The sequence below is a fragment of the Passer domesticus genome, chromosome 1, assembly GCF_036417665.1.
Source record: "Passer domesticus isolate bPasDom1 chromosome 1, bPasDom1.hap1, whole genome shotgun sequence".
NCBI classification, from domain to species: Eukaryota; Metazoa; Chordata; class Aves; order Passeriformes; family Passeridae; genus Passer; species Passer domesticus.
In genome coordinates, this window is record NC_087474.1 from 82,365,203 (window position 1) to 82,382,235 (window position 17,033).

Consider the following 17,033-nt stretch of genomic DNA (forward strand, 5'->3'; position numbering starts at 1 on the left):
AGAAGTCACAAAGTCCTCTCTGTCTTCCTTCACATTTCAGGTCGAAGCCACTATAGCAGTTTTGTCAAATTTTGAAAGCAAGGCAATAACAACCAGGGTGATAATATTAATTGAATCATTTAACTGAAAAGAAAGTTTTGTTATATATTCTCCATTTCCATAGGAGGAACCTAAGGAGAAATGGCACCAATTCTCCCTTACTTTAGTTCTAAAGTTCTTGCCAGAATCTCAAAAAGGACTTTAGAATGGTTGATTCAGATACAAGAAGGAATTTTTATCCCATATCCTGCCATAAAAATAATTGGTAATGCTGGAAATAATTATTAATAAAATGTGGTTAATTTTTGTTTTATATAAATTTTACTTTATTTTTTTCCATCTGTAAATTGTTATTGCCAATATTTCTCTAATGACGCTTTTCCTCAGAACATGTCTGTGTATGAGTTGTTCCCATACAATATTACAAAAAAAGCTCTGGAATAGAATGACAATAGCCATGAAGTATTGGGCTAAATGGTATATCAGGGAACACTATGAAAAGGAGAAAGATACAGAACCCAATATTTATGATCTACCTACTTGGGGAACAGTGTTTGAATGCTTGAATTTGTGATATAATCTATTGCTTTAAAGTTTCCTAAAGCATAACAATGACCAAGACAGATACTAAATGGGATATTGTTATACTTCTACTCAAGCATTTATAAAATTTATCTACCTAACTTAAAATTTGTATTTATCTTAAAATTTGTATCTGTCACCACCTGTAGCCATTTTTGGCCTTTGAACTTCTAGCTGCTACTACATATTTCTGATTAAGAGCTGAATTCAACTAAATTTCCAAATATTGAGAATAATTTTGGTTCTGATAAAAAAGTACTGGTTTACAACTTCTAGGCAGTCAAAGTGGAATAATACACTAATATATCACACCAATAAAATTTTGCAAGTACTGATGTAACCTTTAGAAATGGTGTTCTTCTGATAGTTCAGTCTTACAGGCATTGTGGAAGTAAACATATTTTTCTTTTTAATAAGCATTTCTGATGAATGAACCCTGTCAAATACCAGGAGGCAACAGAGCATTAAATGTTTATATACAACAGGTAGCTGACTGATAAGAACAAATTAAGAAATGAAAAACAAAATATTAAAAGTATTTGCTTTCCCTCTCTACCATTACATTGTTTGTATTTAAAAGGGTGAGATTAAAATCCCTGTAAAACAATTAAAAAAAAAAAGAGGGAAAAAAGACTGTATGTTCTGTGCAAAACAAGTGACTAAAAGAAATAAACATTTGCCTTTAATTTTAAACTTATATTAATTAGATATAAACAATTGGTGTGGACAATAAAAAGAATTTAAAGAGAAATTTGGAATGGAAGCAAATATTTCTGTATCCATCATTGCTGAAGCAAATGGAAGGAAGGTTGTTGCAAGAAAGCAAAATAAACCACTAAAGTGTGTTGGTTTTTTGATTTTTTTTTTTAAACTTTAAATTTTCCAGAACATTAATCTCCATAAAGGCTACTAATTATGAAACGGAAATGGTCACAGTTTGATTACTGCAAACTCCATATGAAAAATTTAGAATCACATACAGAAAGCCATGAAGTGAAGGGAAAAATATGAGTCTGTAGAAGAAGAAATTCTTTAGTGCCTCAAAAATATGGAGGGAAACAGGAATCACCCATTCTGTTTTCATCTTATTATAGATAGTGCAATTAATTTTCTTTGTACTTCAGGTGGCTAAATCTGGTCTAACTTCATATTGTGTAAAAGATAAAGAAGCAACATGCCTCCTCCTCCCCATAATTTAAAGTCCTTTTATTGTCCTAAAAATTATGAAAATATATATATATGTGTGTGTGTATATCCATGTAAATCACTGGATTATCTTCAGGATAAAGAAAGGTTTTACATTGATCGCTTTGATGTGAATAAAAGAGAAAAGGATAAGTCAAATGTTAAAATCATGAGTCTAGGATTTATAATTTCCACATCCATAAGAATAATTCAATTAAATTTATCAAAGTATTTTACATTAAATGAGCATCACCTATGGTGAGACAGGCACTGACAAAACGTCTCTTCTGAGGAGAAAATTTCAACAAAGTTGCTGAAACAGTGATTTCAGGTGACAGAACAAGTCAATGACAACTGTTTGGTGCACAACAGAATACCTACTACAGAATAGATAGGGACAAGTTCACAGAATGGCAAGGCTTATTATTTGGAGAAGCCGAGACAGAAAGGAGAGCACTCAATAGGAGTGAAAACAATTTGAAAAAAAAAACAACCACTTCTGTTCCCTTATTTTAATAATAACAAAATCTCAAGTTCTATCTTAAAACCTATTTTCAAATTTTTAACAAGATCATGGTCAACGTCTGAATACAGCTGAGGTTGTAGCATAATTAGCAAAACAACCAGTTTTACTGTGTGTGCTGTGTCCTTCTCCAAAGCACAGAGAATTTTCTTAGACAAAAATGGATTTCAGAAAAGAATGGAGATAGTCATCATTGAATTCTCCAGTTCTCTCCCCTCCATTTTTTTTCATAAAGTTATTAGGAAATTAACATCAATGCAATCAGAATTTTATCTCCCTTAACCACCTGCAAATGCTTTGACTACTTTTGTTGTTGAACAAATAATATAACTATTCCCTTATTTTTTTAAGTAATATTTGTATTAAAAACCTTTTTTTTAAAATCCCATCTAAATAATTCCTGCACTGTCTAATTTCTCCTTCTTAATCTCACTTCATCTGACCAGTTTGCAGATTCAGCTATTAAATTAAACATGAAGAAACACTGTTGGTGTGCAGGGCTGTATGTTTGGTTTGGGCCTTACACTTCGATTTCTCTAGGCACTACTTCTCTTTCATGGAGTTTTCATCTGAAGCCCCAGGGAGCCTTGTCCTGGCTCCCTTCTAAGCCAAAAGCTTCATGTTTAATCAGACAGGTACAATCAGCCTGTGCTTTACACAGAACCTGAAGTCCATCTCAGGCACCCTCCAAATGCAGTTACACTCACCAGTTTCTGTTGAGCCATGGAAGTCATTGAGTGTTGATAACTATTCCAGATACTACCTTGCCTTTGCCCTCATTACAGTTATGACTGAAATTTTAAAACAAGATTTAAAAGTTAGTACTTACTAACTTTAGTTAAGTATAGTATAGTAAAGTATAAAGTATATAAAGTATAGTACTTACTATACAATAGTAAATAATGCAAATTTCAATAAATGCAAAATTGGTGACAAATAAGAAAAAGAAAAAAATAGACTAAACATTTTTTTTCCTAATTACTGGTTTTCAGAACACTCTTCTTGAACAAATATCTTCCCCTAGGAAGCTACTTTATCATAACACAGATTCAAGGCTTGGTTCTTATTATGCCCTGTCCTGATTAAAACCTTTTTCTTTGATATACCTACCTTTGAGAATCTGCTTCCCAGATTTTTCCAGGGGTTGGGCATATGTCTGTCTTGGAGCAGACATGGGTTGGGGGAATTGTACTCACACTGATGAAGGTATGACATGGATAACTCTACAGAATATTTTCACTGACTACTATTGAGCTGGTATGACAATTTACATTTTCAACACAGCATAACAAAGAAACAGTATAATACTTAATATTAATTTCACTTTGTGCTTTTATTTTTCTTTCTTTTTTTTTTTTTTTGGCCAACATTGTAAATAAATAAGCAGTAACAAAGGACCTTAGTGATAATTTCAACAATGATCTTGCCTTTTTTCCAGTACTGTTCCTTTGAAAATTTGGTTTTAGATAAACATTTAAGATATTTAATGTGCCGCCACATAACAATGGAATTCTGAAATTAGTATTGAGGAATGAATTAATTTCTTCTTGTGAGGTGTGTGCAGTGTCCACGAAACATTTTGTTTACCAGTTTGCAAAGCAGGATCTTAAGAAAAATAGATCATTTTAGAATTAATCTATGTGGTAGAGGTCATTCTGAATCAACGAGCATGAAACTCAGCATAATCGCTTCTCAGGTTTGAAATGCAGTAATGCAAAAACAAGTAGGTTTTAAGGAGAGCAAATAATATATTCGAATATTGCTGGAAACCACATATCCAGCAGCTTAAAAAAAATTCAGTCAGCAGGTCTATCATCTGGTTTTGTTTGCCTGGTGCTGAAATCCTGGAAGTCTGTTTACATATTTAAGGCCAAAAAAGACTCTGATCATATTGGCTTATGTCTCCATATCCTTACATCTCAATATCCATTATACTGTATGACTTCCTAAAACCCACAGAGTCTTGATCAGTGCATAACTGTCAATAAGTATACATATCTATCTATCTATCTATCTATCTATCTATCTATCTATCTATCTATCTATCTATCATCTATCTATTTATATATATGCACATGACATTATGATCAGAAGTGACAAAATACTCAAATATTCTAGTTATTGATATATTCTTGAGGTTGTTATGGATGACCCATTCCTGGAAACACTTAAACACTCAGTATATTCAGTCAATGCAGTCATTGTTCAAAGTTAGGGGAATGGATAACCATACAGATTAAAGAACATCAGATTCATAAAAGAAAATAGAATGGAACAAATCACAAAACCAAATACAGGTCTATTATAATCTAAAAGTTCTAAATTTTGGGGCCTGAGAGGTGGGGACACTAAGATAATCAAAAAGTACACTGGTCAGAATGACTGCTCTCCTAAACCAGCACCTCCTGTTGCCTCTGAGATAAAGTACTTGGCTAAAAAACCACTGGTCTCCCCTATTACAGCATTTCTTATAAGCTTATTAGTATAGAGCTGAGCTCAGAGCAATTACTTCTGCAGAGGGTAGGGGATAATCTATCCATATGACAAACTCATGTTCCTTCTAGGCCAGAGCTTTTATTCGTGCACATCATTGTGAGCATCTTTTGGAACCAAAGGACATTTTGAGTGCCTCTAAAACAGCAACAAAAGTCATGCACACAGACAGATTTCACTGAGGAGATTCTGGAGAAAGAAAACTCCATGAGAAAGATATCCTCTGATATTGTGAAGCATTGAAAATAGTGATGGATTTAACACCTTTTCCAAGGATTGATTAAAGTGACAGTGTTTGGTGTTACGATGTCATAATTTCTGACCTATAGACACAATTGATGACTGGAGTCACTTCCCGTAAATCTGTATCTTATATTATGGAGCAGACAAATGTGTATGGCAAACCATAAATAATAGCAAAAAAAAGTTGGCTCTTTTCATCAGGCTGAAAACCTATTACTCAGTTGTTGATTTGGAGATTAGAGAGAAAAAAATTTAAGTGCTCTGAAATCCAGTTCTTTGTGCAGAAGTAAGGATGCAACCACTGTTGCATGTTTGACTATAATTTATCATAAAGGGCACAGGAGAAGAGAAGGTTAGAAAGGTAAGGAGGTGCATAAGGATACCGCTCTGGTTTCCAGGACTCCTTCCTACGTATGCAGAATATATATATGAAATTTCCCCATGTTGTATTTTTATAATTCAAACCAAAAGACTACTAAGAATTCTGCTGAACTCTTACCGAATGGAAACAAGATTTACTGTTAAGTATTTAGTAAAAATCAGAACCTGCAGCTGATGTCAGTGGTGTTTTTTGCAATATCATTCTCTAGAGAATTGCTAACAATTGACAGCTGAACACAAGAACCAGATGCTGGAAAGCAGAAGATAAGGAAAGTAAATGTCATTTGCCTTGTTTAATATACAGTCACTCAGGTTACCATCACACACAGAGTCTGGTTGTTTAATTAAGAAGTTTGTGCTGATGTCACAAATTCAAGTCAGGTATATACATTGCCATTTAGCACATACATAAAACTTTTGATTAAACACACATAAATAGGAAATTAAAGCAATGCATGTAATGCTACTTCAATCCACACTGAACAACTACTGCAGCTATTAAGATGTCTTTAGAGTTTTTAATTACTTAAAATGCTAATGAAAGAGAATATTGGCTGAGCTGCTGTTGATGCTGTATCCTAACTGCTGTGGATCTCACACAGGTCTGAAATTATACAGTAGGGGCACTACTTAGTATCCTGCCTGTCACTAGCACTCAATACATTGTGTGTAAGATTTTAGGTTTGACTGAGATGATACCAGCTCTTATTTCAAGCACACCACTTTCATTTTTTTTATTAGAATTAATTATTTTTTTTCAGGTAATAATTATCCTCTTTCACAAATACTATCTTCTTTCACACTTCTGTATACACAACCTTCTTTAATTGGAACAAGCTAAGAACAATAATTACAGTCAAATTTTCAGGCTCAAATCAATTTGTGTTTTAATATATACTGGTATAACTTGGAAAACTCAATTTCTTTCTGTTTCACAGTTTCAGAATAAATAGCATCGTATAATCACCATATATGAATAGAAATTGATGTAAATAGACACATGGCTTTGTAGAAGAAACATACACACATTTTCCTTTACTTAATATGTTTCTTCCCTCAGGCCAGGAGCTTTAGCTAAAAACTGTGATTAAAAGATGTTTGAAGAATCCTACAAATAGAGAAAAATTCTTTATTTTTCTCTAGTTTTAAAAGGGTCACTTTGGACACACCTGAATAGCTTATGCTTCCATGTCCCTTCCCATTGCCTGCTATAATACTCAGTGTTTTAAAATTTAAACAGGTATAAGGATATTTCAAAGACTCATACTAAATATGGCAGTTAATTACATTTTTCAGGTTGGTAGTTCATGCCATGACAGTCTATTATTCTTTCTCTACACATTTCGCAGAGCCAGGATGTGTGGCTGCATTACAACCAAACCCCAACACTTTCTAGCTATAGAGCTATTGATATAATGCTTCAAGTTTATGAAACATCTGAACACTTCCTCACCCCATTACAATATTTCTGACTTTAAAACTCTGCACCTGTTCACCCACCCATATGCATCTGTATTCTAACTTAGCTGTGCCATGCAATCCTGATTCATCAACATACCCTTTAAGAGGGTGTTCACTTGTGTTCTGGTAGTAGTTTCACCAGCTTGGTCTTCATCTCCCTAAAATACGCAGATATATAAATTTAATGCCAGCAAAGAGTTTGTTTGCCCACAACAACCCCCCAATGTATTTTCTTCACTTTAAAGGTAAGGAAAGAAAATTGTTCACTCCTACTAGAAAGTATTTTCAGGCAAACAGGACATCAGGATTCTTCTGCAGGAGACAACTGTGTGGGTGGAGACAGTGGAGGTAAGAAATCTGTAGTAATAGACCTTTTTCTTAACCAAGGTACAGAGGCACACTGTAAACCTTCTAATTTGTAAGCATTAGCAGAGTGCCTATCACAACATAAACATGGGTTTGCCCTCTCCAAATTTGTCTTTGTCTTTAATTTCCCCTCTCCCCTCTCCACAAAGGAGATTATACTTATTTTCTGAATTTAGGCTACCAAATAAGTGTTTTCACTGTATTTATTCATAACCATTCATAACTAGTAATAAGTAGCTCTTACTGCTTTTTTTTTCTCCTTTTCTTCTGCAACAATAGCTGTATAGAAGTAAACTGCAAATAAAATGAAATCTAAATGAAGTCTGGCAATTTCTTGCTTCTCAATGCAGTAAATGCATTCATATCACTATATAATTTGTTAACTGTGTCCATTGATTCTCTCCTCTTCATTGATTATATGTCTGCCTAACTTGAAAAGAGTTATTGTCTATTACAAACAGTTAAGAATGAGATTGGCTGCAGTTTACAGGAAATTTAGCAAATGAAAACTGAATTAATAAGAAACATGGACCTTTAAGGAACTCTTTTCTAAAGTAATATTCTTTTTTTTTACTCTATATTTTGTTTGACAGTTTATACCCAATTCCTGAACTTAACAATTTGAGATACATTTTCATCTCAAAGAATACTGATATCGTCTACTGTGTGTAACAGCACTTTTGAGAGAAGTAATGAATTAGCCTCAGACATACTAAGAATACCTAGTCAAATAAAATACTGCCTAAAACCAAGAAGTTATGTGCCATAAACACCTTTTTGATAAATATTGAGTACTAAATAGGGATGAAGTGTAAACTAGTGGAGCAAGGTACTTGATTTAAGGAAAATAGAATTATGCTACAGAACTCTGAGATAATCTCTGATTGCTTACTCATTTTTTAATTGAAAAATAGAGTAACAGTGATCCACATAAAATTATGTCAAAATTTTGAGAATACCAAGATTTCAATTATCACATCACGTAAAAATACAGTTCATAAAACTGGATAGACAAGCTAATTTGAGAAGCACATTTTATCTAGGTAAAAAAAAAAAAGAAAGAAAAAAAAAAGATTGTGAGACTATTTATAAGTATACCCATATTTATAAGACATACATGGTTAAAAAAATAAGTGGTTGTCATTCCCCTAATTATCACTAATATCTTTGTGTCTGATGACCCACAGGACAATTTGCGTTGAGAATTTTTTAGCCGGTCACAGAGAAGACTAGAGAGAGAGAAATGTGTGTAAAGGAATATTAAAAAATACAGATTCTCAGCACTGTATCTGGGTTATATCTTCATTCCAACATGTTTCAAATTAATTAATGGGGATGGCATTTGTTATCAGCAGTCAATATGTAATATACATACATATTAAGGATCTGATGGATTATCTGTTTTTGTTTAGGATGTTTGAGGGGGGTTTGTTTGGATTTTTCTTTGTAGGTTTGATTTGGTGGGGGGGTGTTGGGCATGGGGTTTTTCCATTTATCAAAGTGTTTCATGTTTCTGACTGGCAAGATGATTGATTTGTGATATGAGAAAGGAAATGTTTGAAAAGTTTGTGTGCCACCCATGTGAAGTTTTTGCTTTCTAACCTACCCAAATCCAATTAGTGAAAGGTCATGTAGAATAAATAACAGGAATGATGCTTTGCTTTCTGTGAATGGTAGGCATTCCCAGACCTGCTGAGTCTGTAAAAGGTAGAGGGAAATGACAGCAGTCAAGGATTACTTCAGATCACATGTATTAATATTTTAATGAATTAATACACATTAATTTATGTATTAATATATATTAATATATTGATCATATGTATTAATATTATTTTTCCAGCTTGAACATCTGAGTCTCTTTCACACACCTAAACAGTTTATTAATGAAAAAAATTCCACAAACTATTTTCTATGTGAATTTATTTACTGTAATTGGAAACAGGAATTATAAAATTTTTTGGTTCTTTTTTCTTGGCTTTAGTCAATAAAAAGTCAATAAAATCATTATTATAACGCATCACATTTTTGCATGTGATTTACTGCAGGCAATTTTCTGTAGACTTTACGTAGAGAAATTAACATTTGAAAAGCTGGAATTGTATTTTATATTAGAAATTCAAAATATTTAAATGGTTCATAGAAGATTACCATTCATCAAGAAACAGTATAGATTAGTCAAAATTACATTGCAATGTCTCTTTACAAATATATATCTCAGTATACTAATTTTGCATAAATCTTCACAATATCATTTGAAGTTACTCTGTCTCAGAAGCTGAAAGCATATTTTGTATTTATATAATTCTAAACAGTAAGAAGATGGGTTGATTGCTCTGTTTTACACAAGTAGTATTTTATTTTTATAGGATGCCAGACAATATTTTACTTTATTTATTCTTATATATGAAAATGGTCTCTTTTCCACAAGCTATGAACTTGCAAAATTGCTTCACAGATAAATGGAGATTCCTGTAATGTGAGGAGCAAAACAAAACATACATAGGAATTAGAAATTGTCACATTTAGGATAAGCGATAGCTTGCACACATACTTTTAGTACTTCCTAATAGTAAATTGTCAATAGGTGGTAGAACTCTTCATTGCTAGGAAGTCACATTCTAGTCACAGTTTTTGGTAGAAATTTGAGACAAAAAACTTGGTAGAAACTTAAGATAAGTAGTAAGCTTAAAATACCTATCAAAGTTTGAGTTACCTGACATTTTTGTAGATAGTTTGAACAGACAGATAAAATAAACAAGCCTAATCTCTGGAGGCTGTGTATATTGTTAGAAAGATGGGTAAAGGAGTGGTAATGGACAGATATGATTTTTTGTCAGAACCACTTGTTAGCATATAAAAGATCACTGCTCCCACTACTTGCTTATTGTTGTCCCTTTCAGAAGGTTGTAGACCCTGGTTGATGACCAGCAGAATTGCTCATACGAGCAGTCAAAAGGAGATCAGCAAACTCATAATATTTATATTTACAGCCTGCTGTTCAACTGCACCTTTTAGTGTATAGAACCTCTTTTTAGCAGACACAATACTTAATAATTTTCACAGGTATTTATTACAGATAGACACTGAACACAGTAGGCACTAAAACTTACTATGAGATGACCTACCTTGGATGGTTGTCACATCCAGTCTTATGTCTTGAAGACCAAAACAGTAATCAGATAGTATTTGGTGACTAGCGTTATAATACAGTGTTAAAAGAGAGGAAAAATTAAAGTGAATAATTTGGAAAAAATCTATTGCAATCATTCTTTATACAGGTAGAATAAAAAAAATGTTCAATGGTTCAGCTATGAAACATGGAGGTAAACACTGACAGGAATACAGAAACAAGGCAAGATGTAGCAAAAATAAACATATTGTTCTAGTGACTCTCTAGAGTAATACCATTATTGATACTGAGCAAGATTTTCTCAGGTTGTTGATATACTATACTTTTGTATTCAGAGAAGTAGAAAACATGCCAAGTAGAAAACATGTCCATGCTTGAAAAGCACTCAAGTCACCAACCTGGGGCCAGATGTGACTGTAGGGATTTTTATAGGGAAAATTTACTGCAGAAGCTCATAAAAATGAACTACAGGGCCATGTAAATGAAATAAGAGGAATGTACTCCTGAAGAAGTGCATTACATGAGAATTTCTAGTGCATGGGTCAGCTTCAATGTCTTTTTTTGATTTTGGTTTTACATACTTTTCCATAATAGTGCTGTATGGCAAATTAACCAGTGCTTGTAAGTTCACAGGGAGAGAGTTTTGGACTCTTACAAAGAGGTTGAGTAGGAAAAGGATTGTTAAAGCCCTCTCTATGCTTTGAACATTTTCCTCCTAATGTTCTTGAAAATTATTTCTTCTCTGTGGAGAGGACTAGAAAGAAGGAAGCAATCAACAGAGGTAAGATGTTCCTTAGAAAAATAAAATAAGAAAAACAATACAACTAGAAACAAAAGTTACTTAAATCAGAACATTTATAGGTGATTTGGGGAAGTTCAGAAACTCTAATACTGAAAACTAATTTCTTCTGTTTTGTTTCAAGGTATCCTATTGCCTTATCAGCAACCAGAAAATACAAGGCAAGAGTTATTTTACAAATAGAAATTTGGGAGTTTTACAGTCCATGTCATTTTCTAAAAGGAGAATTCTGGTAGTTTCTGGTCATATTGTCCAAAGAAATAGAATTTTTTGTTATAAATTTGTTATTTTAAATAGTATTTCAACATCCTCTACATCATCCTCTGTCCTTATGGGTTTGTTTAAAGCTATTTTTTGTGTATGACTGAGACTAAAATTTTCAATTTTTCCAACAGACTGACAGAAGATAACCACTACTGACCCCAATTATAGTAAAGATTGTACAGACTTATTCATATATGCTGAATTATTTGATCTGTAATAACAATACATATATTTATAAAATTCTTCTTTTCTACTTCTCTGAAGCTACACACTGACCAAGATAAAGGAGATGGAAATTTAAAATACATATTAACGGGAGATGGGGCTGGCAGTCTGTTCATTATAGATGAAAATACAGGAGATATTCATGCTGCAAAGAAATTGGACAGAGAAGAAAAGTCCCTGTACGTGCTACGTGCCAAGGCTATAGACAGAAAAACTGGAAGACAAGTGGAGCCAGAGTCTGAATTTATCATTAAAATCCATGATATCAATGACAATGAACCAAAATTCACCAAGGACATGTACACCGCCAGTATTCCGGAGATGTCTGGAGTTGGTAGGTAAAAACTTCTTATGTAAAATACAAAAAGATTTGAGCCGATTGGGAACTCATAAGTAATTTATTATTTGAGGCACTTGCCACTAGCTGCTCTGAATATTCATGGAACAATTTCTGTTGCCAGCAATGTACCATAAATAATTGGTTTCTGCTTTTATTCATTTGTTTCATCTTTATCCACTTTTTAATCCTTTTTCCATGCTATAAACTACTCTTTAGTCTTTCAAGCCCACCAGAACCATCAAGAAATGGATGGCTGTCTCATCAGCTACTACATAGTTTTGTCACAGATTACATTATCACTTGCACAAAGAGTATCATCTTTGTATTTTACGGTCTAATTTACTAAAACTTTTTGTACCTTTAGACAGAAACAGCTTTAAATGTGTAAGTATATAAATCATTTAATACATCAAAATGATGAAAAAATGGGTTTTTTCTTCTTTTTGTTATCAGTATTGATAGTTCTTGTTGGCAGGCTCTTTGTTTGTTTGTTTGCTTGTTTGATCTAATATGGGATTTTTATGGTATATATTGTAATATATTTAGAATGTTATATTTGCCTTTATGGGTAAAAACTTATACCTATTTATAACTGCTGAAATGAAAAGTAAAAATATGGAGTTACAGTAGATGTGACAAATACAGCACAACAGGAAAATAATTCTCTGAGTTTTGTTCAAATATATAAAGTGATATATAATATTCACCAGCACACATTCATCAGAAGTTATCATGATTATCCAAGTGCTCCACTTTTTTTACAGCAGAGACAGTTTCTCTCATAAGATAAGTAAACATAAAATCCCTAGGCTGTGGGAAACAACTAACAGAAAAACCCTCAAGAGTTATTTACTTTTCATGACTTACTGTAATAGTTTGCAAAATCAGCCATGGATGATGACATGGTTAAGAGATACAATAAAATACACATAAAATAATCTTGTGATTAATATGCATCTTCACAAAATAATTTCCAGAAGCTAATATCTCTAAGAGAAGGAAAAGTATAACAGAATTAGAATTTATTTTAAAAACATGAGAGTATAAATACTATTTTTACTTAATTTATAAAATAAGATATTTTATAATGATAAAATAATATTTTGTAAGCGTGAGAAAGGAACAAATACACTACCATGTGTAATGTGAGTAGCCCAAGCATGCTTCTTTTAAAGATATATGGAAAATAAGGTAATCCTTTTCATTGAAAATTTGCTTTGCTGATAATCACTGAAAGAAAAGTGTTGGCAGATCACCTGTCACATTCAATTTGAAATATATTAGTAAGGAAGGAACTCTATGGGAATAGATAGGAAAAAAAAGATGTTCGTGTTTAACATTATCACTTAGTCCAACTTTATTAGAGTCAATGGGGAGGCATGAATAAAAGAGAAGTGAATATGAACCAGTGCTTTGGCACTGCCTGAGAAATACTAAATCTATGAAATGTTTATATTTGATGAGGAGGATAACAGCATAAGTACCATAATGTACTTTAAGCTGGGGGAGTGTCCATAAAAGACACAAAAAAGGTGAGTTTTACTTTGAAGAAGAGTTTGTGTATTTTTCCTTAAGAAAAAGGGTATAACCAGAAAAAAAATGTCCTTTGGCTTCTAATATGAAGACAAAAGTAAGGATCTGAGTTAGTCTTTCCCCTGTTTAGTTGACATTTAATTGGCATTTAGGAATATAAAAAACTAAAAAAAAACCACTGGAATGGGAATTTTTAGCATTTGAATTTGAATGAATAAAAGTAGTATTTTCCTTTTTTTTAAAATGAAATAGAACAAGAAGCCAAATCCAGACCAGTCTATTCTAGAAACAGATATCCTATATTTCTGAATTTCAGTCATAATAATGCTAATTTAAGAGTGAGGATATATAGACAGATATAAATAAGATTATGTACATATATATATTTCTACTTGGAGTCCGTTTTGTACAATTTTTTTGTTAAAAAAACCAACTTAAATAGAAGCCCAAAAGTTGAAGCTGTTAAAGCAGTAAGCCCAAACATTTTAACTGCTTCTCTCCTATAAAATTTAAAATGCAATTTGTGGTTGGAGTATTGTGTAAAACAAGTCACAGAACCACAGTATCATAGACTGTCCTGAACTGGGAGAGAATCTCAAGCATCATTGAAGTCCAACTCCTGGCCCTGGGCAGGACACCCCAAGAACACCTTGTGCCGAAAAGCATTGTCCAAATGCTTCTTGAACTCTGTGAACCTGGTGCTGTGGCCACTTCCTTGGGGAGCCTGTTCCAGTGCCCAGCCACCCTCTAGGTGAAGAACCTTTTTCTAATATCAAACCAAAACCTCCCCTGACACAACTTCAGGCCATAGCCTCAGGTCCTGTCCCTGGTAACTACAGAGAAGAGATCAGTGTCTGCCCCTCCTTTTCCTCTCACAAGGAAGTTGTAACAGCAATGAGTTCTTCCCTCAGTCTCCTCTTGTCCAGGCTGAGCAGAACAAGGGGGTTCAGCCATTCCTCATTCAGCTTTCCCTCAAGGCCTTTCTCCATCTTTTTTTGCCCTCAATTTGATGCTCTCTAACAGAAACCAATTTCTTTCTTTCTTTCTCTTTCTTTCTTTCTTTCTTTCTTTCTTTCTTTCTTTCTTTCTTTCTTTCTTTCTTTCTTTCTTTCCTTTCTTTCTTTCTTTCTTTCTTTCTTTCTTTCTTTCTTTCTTTCTTTCTCTTTCTTTCTTTCTTTCTTTCTTTCTTTCTTTCTTTCTTTCTTTCTTTCTTTCTTTCTTTCTTTCTTTCTTTCTTTCTTCTCTCTTTCTTTCTTTCTTCTTTCTTTCTTTCTTTCTTTCTTTCTTTCTTTCTTTCTTTCTTTCTTTCTTTCTTTCTTTCTTTCTTTCTTTCTTTCTTTCTTTCTTTCTTTCTTTCTTTCTTTCTTTCTTTCTTTCTTTCTTTCTTTCTTTCTTTCTTTCTTTCTTTCTTTCTTTCTTTCTTTCTTCCCTTCCCTTCCCTTCCCTTCCCTTCCCTTCCCTTCCCTTCCCTTCCCTTCCCTTCCCTTCCCTTCCCTTCCCTTCCCTTCCCTTCCCTTCCCTTCCCAGCTCGTGATGCTGTGCCTCATGCACCACCCACCCCAACATGGTTGGCTCTTCTGGCTGCCGTGTCATGAAATAAGAACAAAAACAAAAAAATATTGTTTGAGAAATACATATTAGGGCTATTGCTGCTGTGAAAGTAATACATCTCAAAAAATGTGAGAACAAATAATGTGAATATGAAGAAAGAAAGAAAGAAAGAAAGAAAGAAAGAAAGAAAGAAAGAAAGAAAGAAAGAAAGAAAGAAAGAAAGAAAGAAAGAAAGAAAGAAAGAAAGAAAGAAAGAAATCACAAAATAGCATTTCAAAAAACCAGCAGATTCCAGAATAAAAAATTAAGTGCCTTTTAATTGTATATTTTCCTCTAAAACACTTGGATGGAAATAAGAGTAATATAATAAAATCAAGAAGAGAGTAAAGAGGGAAGCGGAAGAGAGCAATCAATTTTATTAAGACTACTAAAATAAAAAAGTTAAAGTATTCCTGTACTACCTACATAAACAGTTGAGTTTATGAGGGATATTTTTGACTGTATATAGAGATTCTTCCATACCTAATCAGTGAAGCTTTCTGACTGGAAATCACTATTTGGTTACACTATACACACTATAAAAAATAGATACACTCATGAAAAGCAGGTCAAAAATCTACAGGAAATTCCCAGTTTCTTTCAATTTTTCATCTCTTTCCAATTTTCTCTATTGTGTCTCAAACCACTTGTTTTTTTTCTATTAATTATTATATTTATTATGTTTGCCAAGTGCAACAAATATGACAGCAGATATTTATGAAAGCCCAGGAAAATATCACTAAGATTAAGAAATTGAAGAGGGATCATCACTAACAATGTTTCCAGCTGTGTGTCTATCTGTTATTCAAATTACAATCATAGTATGTACTTCTCAGTGTGTTACTGACTCTTTCATGGAATAACTGTCTAGAGCACACAAGGGAAAATGGTAAGTCAACACCTCTGACAGAATGTGTGATTTTCAGTACCAATAAGCAAACTGCCGTCATGTTTAACTAGTTTGATAGTAAGAAGAGTGAAAGCATAATGTGGATTTTTCAGCACAACCTATTCAAGCCCTGGGGAAATGTGAATGCTTATTTGTACACTTGTTTGTGCAGCCATCAAGTTATATATAAATTAGCTCTGCTATGCCTAAATAGGATCCAATCCAACAGTGTTATGGGTAGACCTAAAATGCTGTGTAGCAAAGTTAGTACTGGGAGTAACCAAAACCACTGAAGTGAGCTGACTGCAGAGTTATTTCAGATAAATTTTATGGAAATGATCATGTTAAACTGATATTGACTTCAAAAGTTGAATGAGAAAGTTAGTTTAAAACATTCTAAAACTCAATAACATTGATTTTCTCATTAAAATCATCTGCTGTATGGAAGTTCCAAAATATAACTGCTGTAGCTATATTTTTGAACAATACTAGAGTGGACTGGAAGAATCCTGTCAATCATGTTAGATTTAGTAAATTGATTAAATAAAATATAATTTCAAAAACTGAGAAAAAGAGGCTAGGAAGACCCACAAAAGTTAATCAAAACATAATAAAAGAAGCAAATTTTAAAAAGAGTTTCAACATTTTAAACTGATGGAATGTCAAAGTTCTAAAGTATAGTCTTGGTCTCAATGAAGAATTGCTGTATTTCAAGCATGACCTAGTCTGAACTACCTATCCAAATCCCCAAAAACTTCTGAGAAGTTAAATATATATTATGCATCATGATTTTTTAAAAATTTTCTTCATGTAGAATGAAAAATACTGCCTTAATCACACTTAAAATCTACTCATTTCATCTTCAAGGATTACATGAGTATAAGATCAGTCCAAATATTTTGCCACGTGAAACATAACTAAAAAACCCTAAAAAAATCCAATCAAACATCACACCTCAGTGAGTAAACCACTTTTTCAGGCTATAAGTAA

At 33.0% G+C, this 17,033-nt stretch overlaps 1 protein-coding gene across 2 annotated transcripts in view; it reads left to right on the forward strand.

Moving 5' to 3' along the window:
- The window catches only part of CDH9 (cadherin 9), a 97,857-nt gene that overhangs the window by 39,148 nt on the left and 41,676 nt on the right, over positions 1-17,033 (forward strand). For both annotated transcript variants that reach the window (XM_064427559.1, XM_064427551.1), the window contains exon 3: positions 11,731-12,025. In XM_064427559.1, coding sequence (XP_064283629.1) covers positions 11,731-12,025 — 295 coding nt within the window. The remainder of the gene's footprint in view (positions 1-11,730; positions 12,026-17,033) is intronic.